This window comes from Quercus robur, chromosome 8 (assembly GCF_932294415.1).
Source record: "Quercus robur chromosome 8, dhQueRobu3.1, whole genome shotgun sequence".
NCBI lineage: Eukaryota > Viridiplantae > Streptophyta > Magnoliopsida > Fagales > Fagaceae > Quercus > Quercus robur.
In genome coordinates, this window is record NC_065541.1 from 52,567,981 (window position 1) to 52,585,727 (window position 17,747).

The following is a 17,747-nucleotide window of genomic DNA, read 5'->3' on the forward strand; positions in this document are numbered from 1 at the left end:
ATGCAGAACCATATTGGTCTTTCCCAACCCAAGTGAAAGTAGTGTTAGCGTGTTGTGTGGTTCATAATCACATTATGGGGGTTGAACCAAATGACCATATTATGGAAGATGCAATGAACCAAGTAGAGCTTAGTGACCACCAACAAGAAACACAATCCCGTCGGGAGTCCGTAGAAGATAATAGATCATGGAATGCTAAGAGAGATGAGATATGTCAAGCCATGTGGTCTGATTATATCAGGAGTGGAGAGTAGTACTTTATTTAGATTTCTATGATTGTAATGTGTTTTTTCTTTTTGTTTTTTTGTAAAGACAATGTATGTAATATAGACTTTTGGTGATGTAATGAAAAAGTATTTTTAGCATTACATTGTTATTTGATGGTATTACATTGTCATTTCCATAGTTAGCATGTTCCATTCTGTTGTGCACATTCATAAGCATGGTTGTATGTGTGTTTGATTTGTTATTCATGTTCCAAGCGTAATTACTAAATGCTACTCTCACTATACTATTTTCATATGTAGTAATGTCAAAGGGTAAAGAAAAAGTTAGCGGCAGCAAGCAATTTAGGTGGCTACCACCTATGCATGAGATAATGCTAAAAATACTTACAGAGGAGGCTGGAAAGGGCAATAAGCCCTCTAATACTTTTAGGGCTGGCTCCTTTGCTCTTGTAGCGAAGGAGATAACGGCCCATTTCGGGGTTGAGTGCCACCCTGTATTTGTGGAGAACCGGATGCGGACTCTAAGGTCCATGTGGGCAACTATTCAAGAGCTTAGAAAGAAGAGTGGATTCGGTTGGGACGAAAATATGAAAATGATAACTTGTGACGCTAAAACATACCAAGAAGAAGTTATGGTATGACTTCCAACTATATTTTCTTAATATAGATAATAATATATGTTTTTGCCTTTTATATGAAATTTATAGTGTCATTCTTTTTAGGATTCCATTGCTTTTATAAGGTTTTCCAAACATAACTTTCATGTCACCTTACCTATGTATTATATCTATACATATCTATGCGTTTTCATCTATCTATATGTGTATATGTGTCTGAGCTACAATTTTCTTTGGTTCTCGGTTTGGTTGCTAATAAAATGTTGGGAAAGTAAAGAAAAGATTGATACTTTCTTTTTAAGGTGATTCTTTTAATGGGTTTTTTTCAGCTATGACTTGAGAATGATAGGAAATTAAGGATCCACTGTTTTCTTTGATCTTTCTATTTGGTTGCTAGGAAGAAGTGAATGAAAGAAAACAAAGTTTTTAACCAAAAGATTTGTGCTTGCTGTTCTAATTTTTTTTTCTTTTTTTTTTAATTGGGTTCTCTTAGCAGTGAAGTGTGCATAATACTAGCATAATGTATTGACTTGTTTCATCCTTATTTGAGAGTTTTTTTGCATTACTTGTTTGATTACTGAGAAAATGTAGGAAAAAGTATGGAGTATTTGCTTTAATTGTTATTGCATAGTCTTTTATATTGAATTTATGAGTGAAGTTATTATTGCATTATTATATACGTTCTTTTCTCCCTTACAGGCACATCGGAAGCATGCCGAGTATCTGAACAAAAAAATTGAGTTTTACGATGAATTAGCGATTGTGGTGGGGAAGGACACAGCCACAGGTGGCTTTGCTAAGTCCGGAGTGGATATCGAAAATGAGCTAGATAATGGGGATAATGGGGATAGTGTAGAGTTTGTTGCAGATAATGTGGAGAAATGTGTGGTTGAAAAGGGGAAGAACGCAAATGAATCATCCACCACTGGGTCGGGAATTTCCAAGTCCCGCAAAAGAGGGCGTGCAGCTTCTAATGCTGATGATAGTGTGCTGATTGATCTGTCTGATCAGCTGAAGGAAATAGCTGTCACTCTGAAAGAAATTAATCGAGGCCCGGTAGATTACACAACTTTGTATAATGAGATAATGGCTATGATGGCGGATGGATATAGCGAAGATATGCTCGCTACTGCCTTCGACCATCTTTGTGAGAATGAGAAGACGGCACGTGGATTTTTAGCCAAGAATACTAGGTTGAGGAAGCTGTGGTTAGATGGTTATTTTTTCTCACAAATTTGATTTGCTTATTTCATGTTGACTGCGATGGTAGATTTAGGAATTAACTTTTGTTGTAGTATTAATATTGACCTATCAATGTATTATATATGTACTCTTTTGTATTATTGGGACGATACAATTGCCCAAATTATGTATTTGTATTGTTCAGATACCACAAATAGGTATCATTTTTGTATGCCATTGAGGTGTAATGCCAATGGTGAACGATTGATGTGGCTGTTTTTATATAAATATTATGGGTATATTCGAATGATTATGTTTGATGTTGAACCAAATGACCATAATTTTTGTATTGTTACAAATATGTATAGGGAATGCAGGTTCTTGAATTTTATCTATAAGAGCAAAATATAGCTTCAAACTAGTTATTTTTAAGCTCTAGCTCCAGCTCGATTAACACCATGGTTTTGGTGAATTGGAGACTTATGATAGTTATGGTGATGTTGGTGCCTATCTTCTTTGCGTTTATTGGGCTTAGGATTATGCTTCGGCTCAGCTACTTTTTCCTTAAATAGCATTGATCTTCTCCAATTCCTCCAAAACTTCATTCATGGATGGACGATTTTTTGGGTCAGATTCTAGATCATTTTCCATAAAATGATCCAAATTATTTTCCGTAAAGTATTTTCCGAACCAAACATGGGAAAACGTTTTCCGTAAAGAATTTTCCGTAAAGTATTTTCCGTAAAATATTTGGACGAACCAAACATCGGAATTAATTTTCCGTAAAACGATTTCCGTAAAATATTTGGACGAATTAAACACCGGAATTGATTTTCCGTAAAACGATTTCCGAGACAGCCAAACACCCGAATACATTTTCCTTTTCCGGAAATTAGCATTTCCGGAAAATATGTATTTTCCGGAAAACGTTTTCCAGCAACCAAACACAACCGAAGTCTGTGGTCTTTTTTAAAAATTTGTTGGTGTAGGGGACCTACTCTAGGTTTTTACAAGAATGTCACTATATCTATTTTCACTATAAATGAAAATGGTCAAAAGTTGTATTAGTGAATTCAAATCCACTTTTTTAGGAAATTGAAAATAAATATTGAAAACAAATACAAAGTCAAACCAATTTTTTAATGGTGGGTCTCACAAAAAAAAAAAAAAAAAAATGAATACAGAATACACCACTTTTTTCATGAAACCGAATGACCTCTAATTTTTTACACCACCGAAAAAATTACAAGCTTATTACATCACATATTCTGACATAACAAACACACCCCCCCCCCCCCCCCCCCCCCCCCCAATCGGTGTTTTTAACTTCAACAAGAAATTCGTAATCTTACATATAAATTACGGGAAAGTGCACTGAAAACCACAGATCACAAGTTGTGTGTTTTCTTATTCATCTATATAAATGGACTATCTAGGATAAGAATGGTGACACTTCTTGCTGAAAAAAGAAAAGGCCAGAAGGACCGCCTTTGGGCAGCAGCGCTAACCTCACAGGATTTGCAGCACCTTCCTCAACAGGTATCTTGCCGGTGTTCCAGTTTATGTCGGTTTTAACGAAGCCAGGACAGACACAATTGATGCAGAAACTCGGATACCTCTTGGCTAGAATTTTAGTGTAGGCATTCAGAGCTGCTTTGGAGAGTACATAAGCAGATGAATGACCCCATCCTTTAGTTTCCAAGGAACCCTCTTTGAAGTCTTTTAGATACTCACTCAACACCTCTTCCACATTCTCTTCTGTAAGGTTCTTTGGATCAGTAAACACTCCTCTCGCCAATTCGTTAGGTATGTCCTGAATTAATAGGACAAGCAAAACTAAGATCAACCACTATTCTATGAATATAATTCAAAATTAAATTCCTAAACATATACTAGGTTTGTGTGAGATTAATGATGAAAATATTGAACAATTCAATCAAATTCATTAATATAGTAAAAATTTATACTAGTGGATTAGCCTTGAAATCTACTATTATCAAACTTAATAAAGTTTCTTGACAAGGTCATGTCTAGTGATCATGTACAATATATTGTATGTCCGCAAATGTATGAAAAAATTTGTATGTGAGTTACAAAAATTTTGTTCTTCTAAAATCAAATCCTAGATCTACCAATGGGTGCTAACAATTTATTTTTGATGGAGGTTTGTGTTGCTAACATACCACCACAAATTTCGAGGCGGAGAAGACACATTAACAATTCTTGGCGAGTCAGATAATTGAAGGAGGGGAATAAGAGCCTCTGTTGTCCTCTTAGCACCATAGTAGTTTGTTTCCACACATTCTTTTACTGACTCATATGTTTGAGTAGATTTTTTAGGCTCTGTTGATGGCCTTTCCTGCACCTGAAAAGAGATATTGTGATTCTAAAAAGATAAGCAGCCAAGGAAGCTATACTCAACATTTTTACCCCCCCCCCCCCCCCCCCCTGATTCAACAGTATTTAACATTTGATTCGCAATGAGAAATTTGAAAAGTAAAATCAAGGTATAACATAAACTACAAGAGTACTTCACAGCTTGATTTGAAATAATTTGAGGTACACGCTCAACACAATTCAGTGGAACTTTTTCTATATATACAAAAATAAAAATAAAATTAAGTGAAATTTTGTTAATATTTAAATATTAATTAATTAAACAAATTCATTCAACTTGTTATATTATTAATTTTTTTATTTAAAATTTATTTCTTTGCTCCTTTTGAGATACAAAATTACTAATAAAATTTTGATAACATATATATTTTTTATTTAATGATATCTCTAATTCATTTATTGTCATGACATGATTGATTTTATGTAGGATTTTATCAATTTTTAGTCTTAAAATTTTTCATTATGTAGAAGTAATTGTAACATGTAGTCTAACATGCATTTGGAATGAATAATATATATATATATATATATATGAGAGATGCTACGTCCATAACATTTTTACAATAAATCACAGGTGGTTAGTTGTTATTGGTTCAAATTTGAACCTAACACTAAAATTACTTTTTTGCCCTAACAATAACAACCAATAACAACCTGCCACTTAGGATTTGTTGTAAAAATATTGTAAACATATCATTTCTCTCTCTCTCTCTCTATATATATATATATATATATTGCTTTTTTTTTTTTTTTGTATAAAGTATCGTGTCAATTGGACTATTGTCTTTGTATATTTCTTTATAGACGTTCTGACACATTTTTGGTAATATGTTAGTGAATTAATGTACAACCTTTATAATTAAATTGTTTACTTTGATTTGATGAATGGGAATGATATTTTTAAAGGAACTTTATGTAGTTGTCCTGAATGACGTGAGTGAGAAATCTTTTTTTTTTTTTTTAATGAAAAAAGAGAAATCTTTTTTAAATGAATAATCTTAGAAAAAACAATTATACATGTGCTTTTAATTAACTTGTGATCTTAACACCGCGCACCCTTGGTGCAGTGGTCACTCCACAAGTATAAATGCTTGTAAGGTGTGGGGGGTAAAGACTAGAATTCAAGTTTCCAGAAAGAAACTTCACATATACTTAGATTAAGTTAGAATAGAAATTCTATCTTGTATAAAAATAAAATAAAAATTAAAAATTAAAAATTAACTTGTGATCTTGCACTAACCTTATAGTAGGTTTGGGGTGTGAGTCGTGTGACACTTGCCATAAATTTTGCGTTGATTGAACGCGAGGAATCATGATAGTCTACTGTGGCTCCAACAATCCCTGCATTGTTCACCTACACCGATTTCCTACAATTTCAGCATTCGTCCTATATTTACATTGACTAAAATTAGAGAGACAACAGGAAAAGAAATCAGATTTTCAAGTTATTTGGAGAATTTCTATCTTTTGATAACTATTCAAGATTCAATACAATTTTTTTTTTTTTTTTTTTTGTTTCTTTTTTAATCAAATGTTAGAAGTGAATGTTACAATTGTCATCTATCAAATTACTTTAGTTCCATTAGTAGTCATAGTGGCGTCCAAGAGATTCTTTGACCCAACCTACTCGAGAGATCTAATTGGACCGGAATAGTACTCAATCATACCCAGTGGCTATCGCGGTTAATGATGGGTCTTCGCCTTCAAAACCGACTTCAATAGATCAAGTCATGGGTTTTCTCCTCCAAAACTTGAGCAACCCAATCTAATCGACAACCCAAGCAGAATCTAGAGCGATTTCCACCAAATTTGATGAGATCTTAATTACTTGATTTTCGTTGTTTTCCAGTATTATCTTACCAAATCTTCACCGTTTTTGGAATCTCCAATTTTGTTTGAATCAAACTTCCACCCAATGATTATTCGATCCATCCAAATCCAATCTCCTTACCGATTAAGGGTGGGTTTAATTCTTCTCTACCCAATCTAATCAAGTCAAGTGTGGGTTGGGCATAAACCCAACCCAGACTGACCCATGGACACCCATAAGACACCCCTAAGTAGTTATATATGTCAAGAGTTTTGTAACTTAACTGACAAGTGACACCTCATGTTATTTTCAACAATAACGTATAGAATTCAAGTCCCCAATTTTTATTGTAACTATCAAATTATCACAAATAAAAAATAAAGTTAGTAGACAATCAATTGGTTACTTGTTGAAGTCAGATTATCCGCATATATAATACGTATATCATGTCTTTTGTGAGCATGAGACTCAAGATATATATGAAAAACATTTTCATGGAATTAAAAACATAATATTTCAAAGGAATTTTTCATACAGATGTACCTATTCTACTTTATCGATCTTGGGTGGCTTTTCAAATTAAAGTATGATAATAAGCATATAGAATTGGTTTTTTTTTTTTTTTTAAGAACTTTATTGTAAAAATTAATGTTCCAGCAACTAATTAAAAAATTCAGTGTTTATTATTACACCACTTAATTTTACATATCCAATATTGTAAATCATAAAGTTTTTTGTAAGTAAATGGCATAGACACAAAGGGAAGGCTGGATTATTATTTGCCTTAAAAACATCAAATCAGTGTGAATATATATATATATATATATAGAGAGAGAGAGAGAGAGAGAGAGAGAGAGAGAGAGAGAGAGAGAGAGAATTCCCACCAAGATATCAAGTCTCCCAAACTGGGTTTTGATGAAATCTGCCAGAGAAGCAATAGAGCCAGGGTTAGCCACATCAAGTTGATGAAAAATGACAAGGTCAGAGAGACCAGAATCTTTTAGTTTTTGAACTGCTTCAAGACCCTTCTTCTCATCTCTTGCTGTTAGCACCACCTTAACACCTTTCGAAGCTAATTGCCTAACTGTTTCCAATCCAATTCCCTTATTGGACCCTGTAACAACGGCATACCTAACAAAATGAATAATCGTCAAAAAAAAAAAAAACTTAGAGAGAGATGAATGTACGTGCATATATGTCATATAAGTGGCTGGAGGATGTGACTGAAAAGAGTGATATAAAAAGTGAATACACAACAAAAAGACTAAAAATAGTACCTCGCTGCTGCTTCTGCCATTGATGATGAGAAGTAAGAAAAATGGAACCTCAACTCGTTGGGCTCTGAATTTTCCTACAATTAGTGTTGCTAGGTTTTGATTTTTGAGTTCGGGTTTATTCTGTTTTGATGTCAGTCTGATTTAAGATTTTTCAAAACTAACCAATTTTGTCCCTAATCATTGTGAAAAATAGGAGAAAAATAAGTAACAGATTATGGACTAAGTTTGTTAGATTTGAAAATTTTTAGACTTGAATATCATTAGCTCAAACTTCAGGAGTGTTAACTATATTTACCCTTTTCATAATAGCTTTCATGGTACAAATGATTGGTATTAATAATGAATTCATGTCAAGTAATCTAATTTTGCCCTAAAACAACTACCTTGTTCGCAATTTTATATATATATATATATATATATATATATATGTGTGTGTGTGTATACGTAGACCCCAGCATGGTGGATATATCATAGGAACTTAGTACTTTTAGTTGACCATACTGAGATATATAAGAATATGCCATGAGGCAAGTTGAAATCATTAGGCCCTTTTTTTTTTTTTTTGTCTAGTGTATGTGAGATTAGGAATTAAGGAAATTGGATATTAAAAAAAAACATAAAATTAAATAATAGATACTAGTGAGTCTTGATAAACTAAAAATAAAAAATACAAGTTGGAACGTGGTCTTGAGAGAAAAATCAAAGTGGATTGAAAAGTTTTTTTTTTAATTTTAATTTTTGGATAAGTTTGTTTTGAAGATATGAATTAGTCAGAAAGTGTCCTGTTTTGTAGGCATTTTACGTGGTATTGGAAATATAATTTTACTTAGTTGTCTTTAAGTTTTGTCCTTAATAAACATAGGGTCTAAGAGCATTTCTGAACCAATTCAATCTAAAAAAGTGAATCTTGTTATAGATAGTATAGATAAATATAAGTAATGTATATAACTGCTTATCAACAACAACAAAAAAAGTAATGTATATAACTAACTGATGTTGTCCAATTTTCAATGCTCTCATAAATAATCATATTGTTGAAAAAGTGTTTAGTTCTTGTGTTCTTGATTGATTTACTCATCTAGAAATGTGTTTAGTTCTGTATAATTCTTTCATTTAACGTAGACTCTTCACTCTAGGCACGTTAAATACTTAGTATTTCCTGCGAACTAATTCACTAGTTTTGATTTGCTTAAAATCAATCAATTTCATGAAACTACCTTAAACAATTAATTCTTGAGTTCTTATTCTTAAATCATCCAACTAAGATCATCCTTCATATGAATTTTAGTTAAATTATAAAATAAATATTGTTAAGACTACCAATAGATGTGTTGTGCATGGATCCCTAAACTTTAGTGCCTTAATATATTTTTATTTTTTCTCAATCTAAATTACCTTTACCAAACCATCAAAATCTCTTCAATTTAACTTTATCATTTTGTGGTTTGCTAATCAATTCCATTTTCCTGTGGATTTGATCTTGGAGTCACTGAGTTATTATTTCACAAAAATCTTGCAATTGATTATTTAAGTCGCAGTAAGTTTTTGGGCTCCCAAGTGCAGGATTGTCACAAAGTAATAATTCAATGAGTCCGAGATTGAATCCACAAGGAAAAGTGAAAGGGATCTACGAACAACACTTCTATTGGTAGTCTCAACAATTTTTATTGTATAACTCAACTAAAATTCATATGAAGGATATTCTTAGTTGGATGATTTAAAAAAAAAAACTCAAGAATTTATTGTGTAAGATACATAGTTTCATGAAATTGATTGATTTTAGGCAAAATAAAACTAATGAATTAGTTCGCAGGGAATACTAAGCATTTAACGTGCTCGGAGTCTACAATAAATCAAAAAATTATACAAAACTAAACACTTTTCTAGATGAGTAAGTCAATCAAGAACACAAGAACTAAACACTTTTTCAACAATATGATTATTTAAGAGAGCATTGAAAATTGGACAACATTAGTTAGTTATATACATTACTTTTTTTTGTTGTTGTTGTTGTTGATAAGCAATTATATATTAAGCAGTTCAATTGAAAATTTTTTACTCACTTTGGTAGACTATTTGGTAATTTATATTGAAAATGAAAATTTTAAGGATTTCGTTAAAGATGATAAAAAATGAAATTAATTTTATGAAAGATCATCATCAAACATAATCTTTATGTGTGTATGTGTGTGTACGCACGTGCGTGTGTGTGTAAAAATGTATGTGTTTGAGGTGGCTTTTTTTTTCTCATTGGATCTTCTATTTGACATTTGTATTCAATCTGAATAATACATGGAGAGAATGAGAGGATATTTAATAGGAGGGAACCCAAACCTGGATATAATTTGAGGTCTAAAACGACAATTTTAAATAAGATATTTTTTAATATTAAAATATGAAAAATAAATAATATTCATTTAAGTTGCCATATTATAAATGTTTTAATTAATATCCTTCCTCAACTAGTAGCTCATGATATTTCTAAGAAAGACATCCAAAATTCAAATATCCACACTCTCATTGTAATAACTATAAAATTATCAATATAAAATAAAATTTATTGTTTTCTTCTTTTAAAATATTATTTATAACATTTTGATAATATCTCATTTTTAGTCGATGATTTCACTAATACAATTAGCGTGACAAATATAATTAATCAATTTCAATTTTCAAAGAGAACCCGAAGTGCTTGAGGGTTCAGGAAATGGTTTCGTTTTGAACTATGCAAGGTTAGCAGCAAATCAATGTATGTATTTCTAACAATTTTTTAAAAATAAAATTTCAATTTTTAAAAACTTATTTTTTGCATAGCCATTGTAACTTGTATTCTCACATGCAAAAACACAGATGGTATTAAAAAAATCGGTAAAACTCTTGGTATAAATAGACTTTCCCTTAATACCTTATTAATAATTAAGGTTTATCTTAAAATTAAAGGAAAAATGTTCTCAAAAAAAAGTTAAAGGAAAAATTAAAAACAATAGGCGCACGTGCATGAGTTGGCATTAATTAGAAAGCATGTGATTGTGAGTTGTGACCAACGAGGTAAGTACTGACCGATACTGCCCACAACCTGATAAGCCGGCTTTTAGATTCCTCGGACAGTCGTGTCAACGTGTAGAAAGAAAATATCAAATCACAAACACACTGAGAGATTTGAAGCTTTGAACTCTAATTCTCACAATCTCACTACTACTTGTGCTCTTTCTCTCCAAAGATGCCTCAAGGAACGCTTGAAGTTCTTCTCGTCAGCGCCAAAGATCTCGAAAACACCGAGTTTCTCTGTAAACCTCTCTCTTTCTCTCTCTTTTTATATATATAATCATTGCTGATTGCTATATCTTTAGTGGGTACATGAGAAATGATATACAGAATTGCTTTCTGGTGTTTCAGAATATATAGCTGTGGATTGATCTGAATGATGCATATGTTTTACATTCTTTCTTGTTGTTATCTTTGTTTTCTATCCGATTGTTATCTGATACTGCCTTTGCTTTAAATCAAATTCTAGACAATCATAATATGGCGGCTGATTTGTATATTTTTATCTTTTGGGTTAAGTGGGTTGATCTTAATCTAGATCTTTTGCTCCATTCTTATTTGGAGAAACTTCTACTCTGACCGAGACTTTCTTTTTCTTTTTATGGATAAATCTGATATTCTCGGAGCTGCCTTACTTTATTATATTATATTTCTTTATTCCGTCCCTGTAATATTTATGTCCTGGATTTATTAATTATCTATTCATAGAAAATTTTTAATAGAAAATTAAAAAAATATATATCAAAATATTTATTTTTATTCAATCCATTATAATCATTTCATTTCATTTCTTTATGAATTCCAAATGGAGCTTTAATGTATACAATTTTTCATTTTCTTTTTTTTTTTTTTAATTCCTAAAATGATTTATTAATAAATGTTCTAAGAGCATATAGGAGGTGGTTAAAACATTTGAGAAACTATGTTAGGAATGTTACAAAGAGTTGTAAAATAGTTGGAGGTTTCAATAGAGGAAGCAAGCGAGAGATACTCGTGTTTTACTGGTTGCCTCTCTGGATTTGGAACATGGGAAGTAGGTTGTTTGTCTTTACATAGCTTTTAGTTTCCATTGTTGTACTGCAGGAATTCAGGGATAGCATTTTGAGAACCTTTAATATACTATATCATTAGTAAAACCCTTCTTTATTACCTGTAACGAATGTGCATATCACAACTCTAGTTTGAAAACTAATTTTATTTTTTAGTTGTATTTTATTTCTTAAGTTCTCTTTCAAAAATAATAATATGCATTATTTAGGATTATATATTTCATTATAATTCATATTATGTCATTAATATGAGGACTTAACGGTTTGAATTATACACTTAAACCACTATTTCAAAAATAATGCTATTTTCACAAGCATATTGTATTTATATACTTCTTACATGCTCCATTTCTATGATGGATTTGAAAGATCAAATACAAGTTTCAAATAATGTCAGATTGAGGTTTGTTCAAATTTTGTGGATGCAATTAGAAAAAAAAAAATAGCATATAATCCTAAATATTTATGCAAGAAATTAATAATAACCACAATTAAATATATTTGAAGCATTTTCACCTTGGTTTAATAATACTAATACTAATGTTCGTTTTTAATTTTTGTCAACTCTTAAAAATACTTAGCAAGGAGGTTATTTAATAGAGCATGCAAAAGGTTCATTCATTATATTTTAATAAGAAGAAAAAAGAAGATTGTTGTTGACCTATTTATATATTTAGTTTTACTTCTGAATGTAATTTTTGCTATTTTGATAAAATGAATTTTGTCAATATTTATTATACTTTTCAAATAACTTAAAATTTTTGTCATTATGATAGTCTACTGAAAGAGCTAACTTGTTTATGAAACATTGTAAGTTTTTCATTGAAATTTATACTTGAGTTAAATCAGTATATGATAAGTGTGGGGTCCAATAGTTTATGGGTCCGGCTCGCTCGCTTATAGGGAGTCCACAGGCCCCAAACTAGAGGAGGCCAGGGCCCAAGCCCAAAAATAGTGAGCCCGATGTGGCCCAAAGATACGTCCGAGAACCGCTCAGTCCTCGGAGGACACAGAATCCCATTGACGAAAGTGGAATACAAGCAAACTTAAAAGATCAGAAAATATCTCAGGGAAATGGTCCTTAATACCCTTCATTGACATGACACCGCACCTAACAGAGCCGGATTCCTAGGCTTTATGGACCATCTCCCACAATTTCGGGATGAGACTGATGGGACAAATCTCTGTCCTGGAAAAGTCGACCCTACACGTGGACAGGGGATAATGAACGTAGGCTAGTATAAAAGAAAACGCAAGGTAACAAAGTGAGGGGCCCCCATCTCACTTCCTAAAAAATAATTCGAGGAATGAGAATGCCTGGACAATATATGTACTCCACCTTGGAAAACCCATCGACGGGCAACCGGAGAAAAACACTAGTGCTCCTCGGATATGATCTGAGGAGCCCAATCCCTCAAGTTATAAAGCTATCGGGCTTGGATATCCGGGATAAAACCTCTTCTAGTCTAGGTTTATCTAAGGTCCGGCCCGTACTAACGCCCCGTGACCCAACGCCAGCCTTTCACACCCATTCTCTACAAATTTTATTGTGAGGGATCCATCACGCGCGAGCCCAACGTCATCGTTGGGCCGCTTGAGAATCGTGTCCCTACAATAAGTTTTGGTAAAAGAGTGTGGATTAGTTTCAAATGGGTTAAAAGTAATTATATGGTTTGAAATAGGTTTAAATGGGCTAAAAGTAGTTTTAAATAGTACAGACACTTAGCACAAAGTTAGAGTGAATTTGAAATCTAATTCAGAATACTTGATACAAAATTAGAATAAATTAGCTTAATTCTTTATTGAGTTTGCATTGTGGTATTATTATATAAATAGATACATAAGTTGAAAGCTCAAATTAGTGTGAAACACTAATACTTGTTTAGAACCTCAATTTTAAAAATTGGATTAATTACTTTTACTCTAACTTATCTAAGTGCGGAACAAGAGTAAATGAAGCGCAATAAACCAGGACTACTCTAGTGCATAAACATGAACGATAAAAAAAAAAAAAAAATCTAAAGTACAAAGAGTAAGGGAAGAGAGATGCAAACACAAAATAACACCAAAACGTGTTATCTAAGAGAAAACAGAAAAACTCAACGAAAACCCACTCCATGAACCTCCAAGTCGAAATCGATCCATTAGTGAATAAGTTGGAGTACATGAATAACAAAAAACCCTCCAAACCTAGTCTACCCAATGTACTTGAGTCCTCCAAGCTCCTACTAACAACGGACTTCTCAAAGTCTTGTCTTCACTAGCTTTCCGGATCCCGCAATACCACCCGATTGCATCCGCCAAGCCTCACCAGCTTCTCTTGGCAAATCCCGAAGTTTCCCAAACTCCAAAACACTCTCTACACTTTGAATAGGTATGGGTTGTGTTTGGGTGCAAACCTCCTCTCAAGATATAACAATAGGAGAGGGAAAGGAGAAGAGACTACAAGAATTTCTCACTAAAGGATGAGTAGCTCTCTCTCTAAAAGATGGGTGTATTGTGTTGTAGAAACCTATTTAGGGTTTTCTCTCTAAATGGTCTCTCCTTACTTTTGTAGGTAATAAATGTATATATATATATAGTATGGGTAAAGAGTAAAAAAGTCACATTTAAAATCCTCCAAACAGAGAATTTCGCGGGTACTTCGCAAGATGGCCTGTCTCACGAAGTACTCGCAAAATACAACCTAACAATTCATTCTTCAGCTTCCAGCATGTGCTTCTCACGTGACCTTTTCGCGAGAACCTTTACTCGTGAGCTTCTTGTGAGTTAGTCATGAGATTACACTGATCTTCATTGCATGCTTGATTCTTCACTAACTTAATACTAAACCCAATACAATAAAATCTCACAAAATACAAAAAACACAATTAATGTAATTACAACACTTTTTGTCATAAAATAAAGCTAACATAAAATATAATTGTAAATAATGACATTACATAAGTATATAACTGCAACAACCAAACGTTAGTATCAAAATTTTGGGGTCAGCTATAGATCCTTAATATGCTAGTTTAGGTCTGTCGCATATATATTCTTTGTCACCATTCTATATGAAGTGACATTCAATTATCACTTAATGATTATAAAGTTAGATTAGCTTATGATTTTTCTTACATTATTACAAGACTAAGTTAAAAGATGAAAATTTAAAATATACATTTAAAAAGAAGAAATATAAATTATTGAATTAAATACAAGTCAAAATTAGAAGGTGTACTTTATAATTTAGCCAAAAACTTTCCTCACTTCACTACTGACATAGCTCATGATTCAAGAGAAGATGAAGCAATCAAACACAGATTAAAGCCATGCAATTGTTAAGAATATAGATTGACCACAATTAACAAAGTAACGAATTTATTAATTAACAACTTAACAATTGACACAACCATAGTATACTTACCACAATCCAAAGAAATAAAAAATTAAGATAAACTAGAACACGGATTTTGATAACAAAATGGAAAACCTTCGAAGAACTCTTCAAAAGAAAAACCACTTTGTGGCTAACGAATCCCACATGAGATTTCTACTAGAGGAGAAACCGTTGATAGAATCAACCAATATTTGAAAACCTTTGTAAATAGACTTCACTTATAAGTTATAACCCAACAAATGACATTCTTGCCTCCCACTATAGTGGCTCTAGAACTCCAGCATTCTTCTATAGAATTTCCTCTACAAACAAACACATCTTCATGAATCTAGAACTCTGGTAACCAATGAACTCATCGGTAGAAATTTAAGAATTTTGTGGTTTGAATGAAACTCACAAAGAGGAGGTCAAGGGAGAGGTTTTCAAACAGTTTAGGCTCAAAGCAATTAAGGCTCTCTCAATGGTTTTAGAACAACTGCCTCTCATAAAAATTGTGCGTGGAAGAGTATATATAAGTAGGTCAGGTTACAATGTTTGAAACGTCGGAATCTAAATTCTGTAAACTTGATTGAGCAAGGGTCAAGAGAGGGTCGAACAAAGTTTTTGCCTAACTTAAATGATCACTCAAGCGAGTCCCTGCAGTTGCTAAAGTGGATCTTCAAGAACTCGCAGTCTTTAAGAAACTGTCAATTCATTACATACTTCAACCAATTTACTATGCATACAACCCTCATTAATGCACATTTTGGCATATGAATTTGCCAATTAAAACCTAGATCCTAATATATTGCAATTGTGCTGTTTTGAAAAATAAGCTATTTTTATCATGGTTTTAAAACCCAGACAATTTAATAAACCGAAAAAGGGAGAGGTTCAAGATTTTTGAAGTCGGACCAAGATTTAACCAAGGTCAAACCATAATGTGTCATTTAATTTTTTAATATATTTGATACTTAAATTGGTTTATAATTATTAATTTTTCAATTTCTGACCATCAAGATGTGCGTGGCCCAATAGTTTGCGTGCTTACATGTTTTTTAATCTTGACTTGAATCAACATGAGAATGCCTAACACTTAATCTAGATATGTTTTAATCTTGGTTTGCTAACATAAATAAAATTAGAAATCTAAGCATTCAATCCTAAATATTTAGAACCTAACAGATTGAGCGTTAATGAGCAGCCAAGATGGATCCCTATCTCATTCTCACTTGCCGGACACAGGAACAGAGAAGTAGTGTAGCATCAGGTACATTTCTGGCCATCTTTTATGCTGCATTATTAGATTACATTTTTGGGCTTAATATATGACATATGGTAAACTCAGTAATTCTGTCCAAAGTAAAGCAATTATCTGTAACTTCATTGGTGCACTTTCAACATGCATTATGTTCGAGTAGGTTATTTACCATTTTGTCTTCAAGAAAATCTTATGTATCTTGTATCTTTTGCAACTAATAAATGGTACATGCATGCAGGTCAAGGATCTGAACCACAATGGAATGAGAGCTTCGTTTTCACAGTCAGTGATGGTGCTTCAGAACTCAATCTGAAGATAATGGACAAAGATACTTTCACTAAGGATGATTTTGTTGGAGAAGCAACGTGAGTTATCATTCTTTCAACGTGTACACATATAAGTATATAAAACATTGAACACATGTTAACTTGTACTACTCTTAGTAACTCGTTAACAAAATCCAAGAAATTAGTCTTCCCCTACAACCATTTTAAGACTGATGGAATTACAAACGCCTTAGACTCAATAATCTTTTCCACTCAACTTCTAAACTGCATTAATTTGCAAATATGCTTGACCTCATAGACTTATGTCAAACATTCAGAGTTGCTTAATTTTATTGCTTTATTACCCTGCAGCGTTCCTTTAGATCCACTGTTCACTGAAGGAAGTCTCCCACCAACTGCATACAGTGTTGTCAAGGATGGGGAATATTGTGGAGAAATTAGAGTTGGCCTGACTTTCACTCCAGAGGTAACCCTTTATTGTATCTCTATGATTTTATTATCAGTCATTTGTTTAATTTTAGCTCTTGCTTTCTTGAAGCAATAGGAGCAATATTATCTAAACTTGATGTATTAAAAAATAATTATTTCATTCTTGCGCTTTGGATAACTGCAATCTCACACTTACATTGTTAGTGCCCAAGACTCATACCTCCATTCCTTGTTGCAGAGAAGTAGTAGTCGGGAGTGCTGTGAAGAGGAGCAGAACTATGGTGGATGGAAAGAATCCTCCGAGGAGGAAAGGTATGGTGGACGGGAACAATCATCTTACCAGGATTGAGCTTCAGCTTTACTGATTCATACTACCTTATGTTTACAGTGTGAGATTTGTTTATCAGTCACAGATGTTGGAAAAATCTTCAGAAATTCCTTTGCGTTGCGTCATTGTGCCATACCTGGTTATGCTTCGAGTTGTTAGTTGAACCATTGGTTTGTATGGAAAAAAATCATCTTATGAAGATTGACCTTGCACTTTGCTGGTCCACAAGTACTTTCTGTTTTAAATTAGTTGTTCACCAATTACCTAATGTACTTGAATGACCAAGAAAAGAAATTTTTAAGTCCTTGAAATTGGATTCTAAAAATTAAAAAAATAAAAGGCCCTTGGAAATTATGTTTCATTGTCTCGTGCTATATCATACTTCAAATTTTTTAAATGATTAGTTTAAATAGAGGTACTTAACAATAGAAGTATTTAGATTTTAACTTTTAGTTTCAATAACTTGAATAGAATATT

The 17,747-nt window shown here is 32.6% G+C and overlaps 3 protein-coding genes across 3 annotated transcripts; 2 read left to right on the top strand and 1 right to left on the bottom strand.

The window, feature by feature from the left end:
* The first annotated feature begins 529 nt into the window (after positions 1-529).
* On the top strand, positions 530-2,083 carry LOC126696466 (uncharacterized). The gene is made up of 2 exons (XM_050393204.1): positions 530-862; positions 1,544-2,083. Exons 1-2 carry the CDS (start codon positions 530-532, stop codon positions 2,081-2,083), a joined length of 873 nt encoding a protein of 290 aa, XP_050249161.1.
* Positions 2,084-3,444: 1,361 nt separating this feature from the next.
* On the bottom strand, positions 3,445-7,595 carry LOC126696467 ((+)-neomenthol dehydrogenase-like). Its single transcript, XM_050393205.1, has 4 exons — positions 7,511-7,595; positions 7,118-7,364; positions 4,206-4,391; positions 3,445-3,839 (listed from the first exon to the last, which is right to left on the bottom strand). Exons 1-4 carry the CDS (start codon positions 7,528-7,530, stop codon positions 3,459-3,461), a joined length of 834 nt encoding a protein of 277 aa, XP_050249162.1. The 5' UTR covers positions 7,531-7,595; the 3' UTR covers positions 3,445-3,458.
* Positions 7,596-10,562: 2,967 nt separating this feature from the next.
* LOC126696975 (elicitor-responsive protein 3-like) lies at positions 10,563-17,574 on the top strand. The gene is made up of 5 exons (XM_050393758.1): positions 10,563-10,797; positions 16,170-16,235; positions 16,465-16,591; positions 16,865-16,979; positions 17,181-17,574. Exons 1-5 carry the CDS (start codon positions 10,731-10,733, stop codon positions 17,289-17,291), a joined length of 486 nt encoding a protein of 161 aa, XP_050249715.1. The 5' UTR covers positions 10,563-10,730; the 3' UTR covers positions 17,292-17,574.
* The last annotated feature ends 173 nt before the right edge of the window (positions 17,575-17,747 follow it).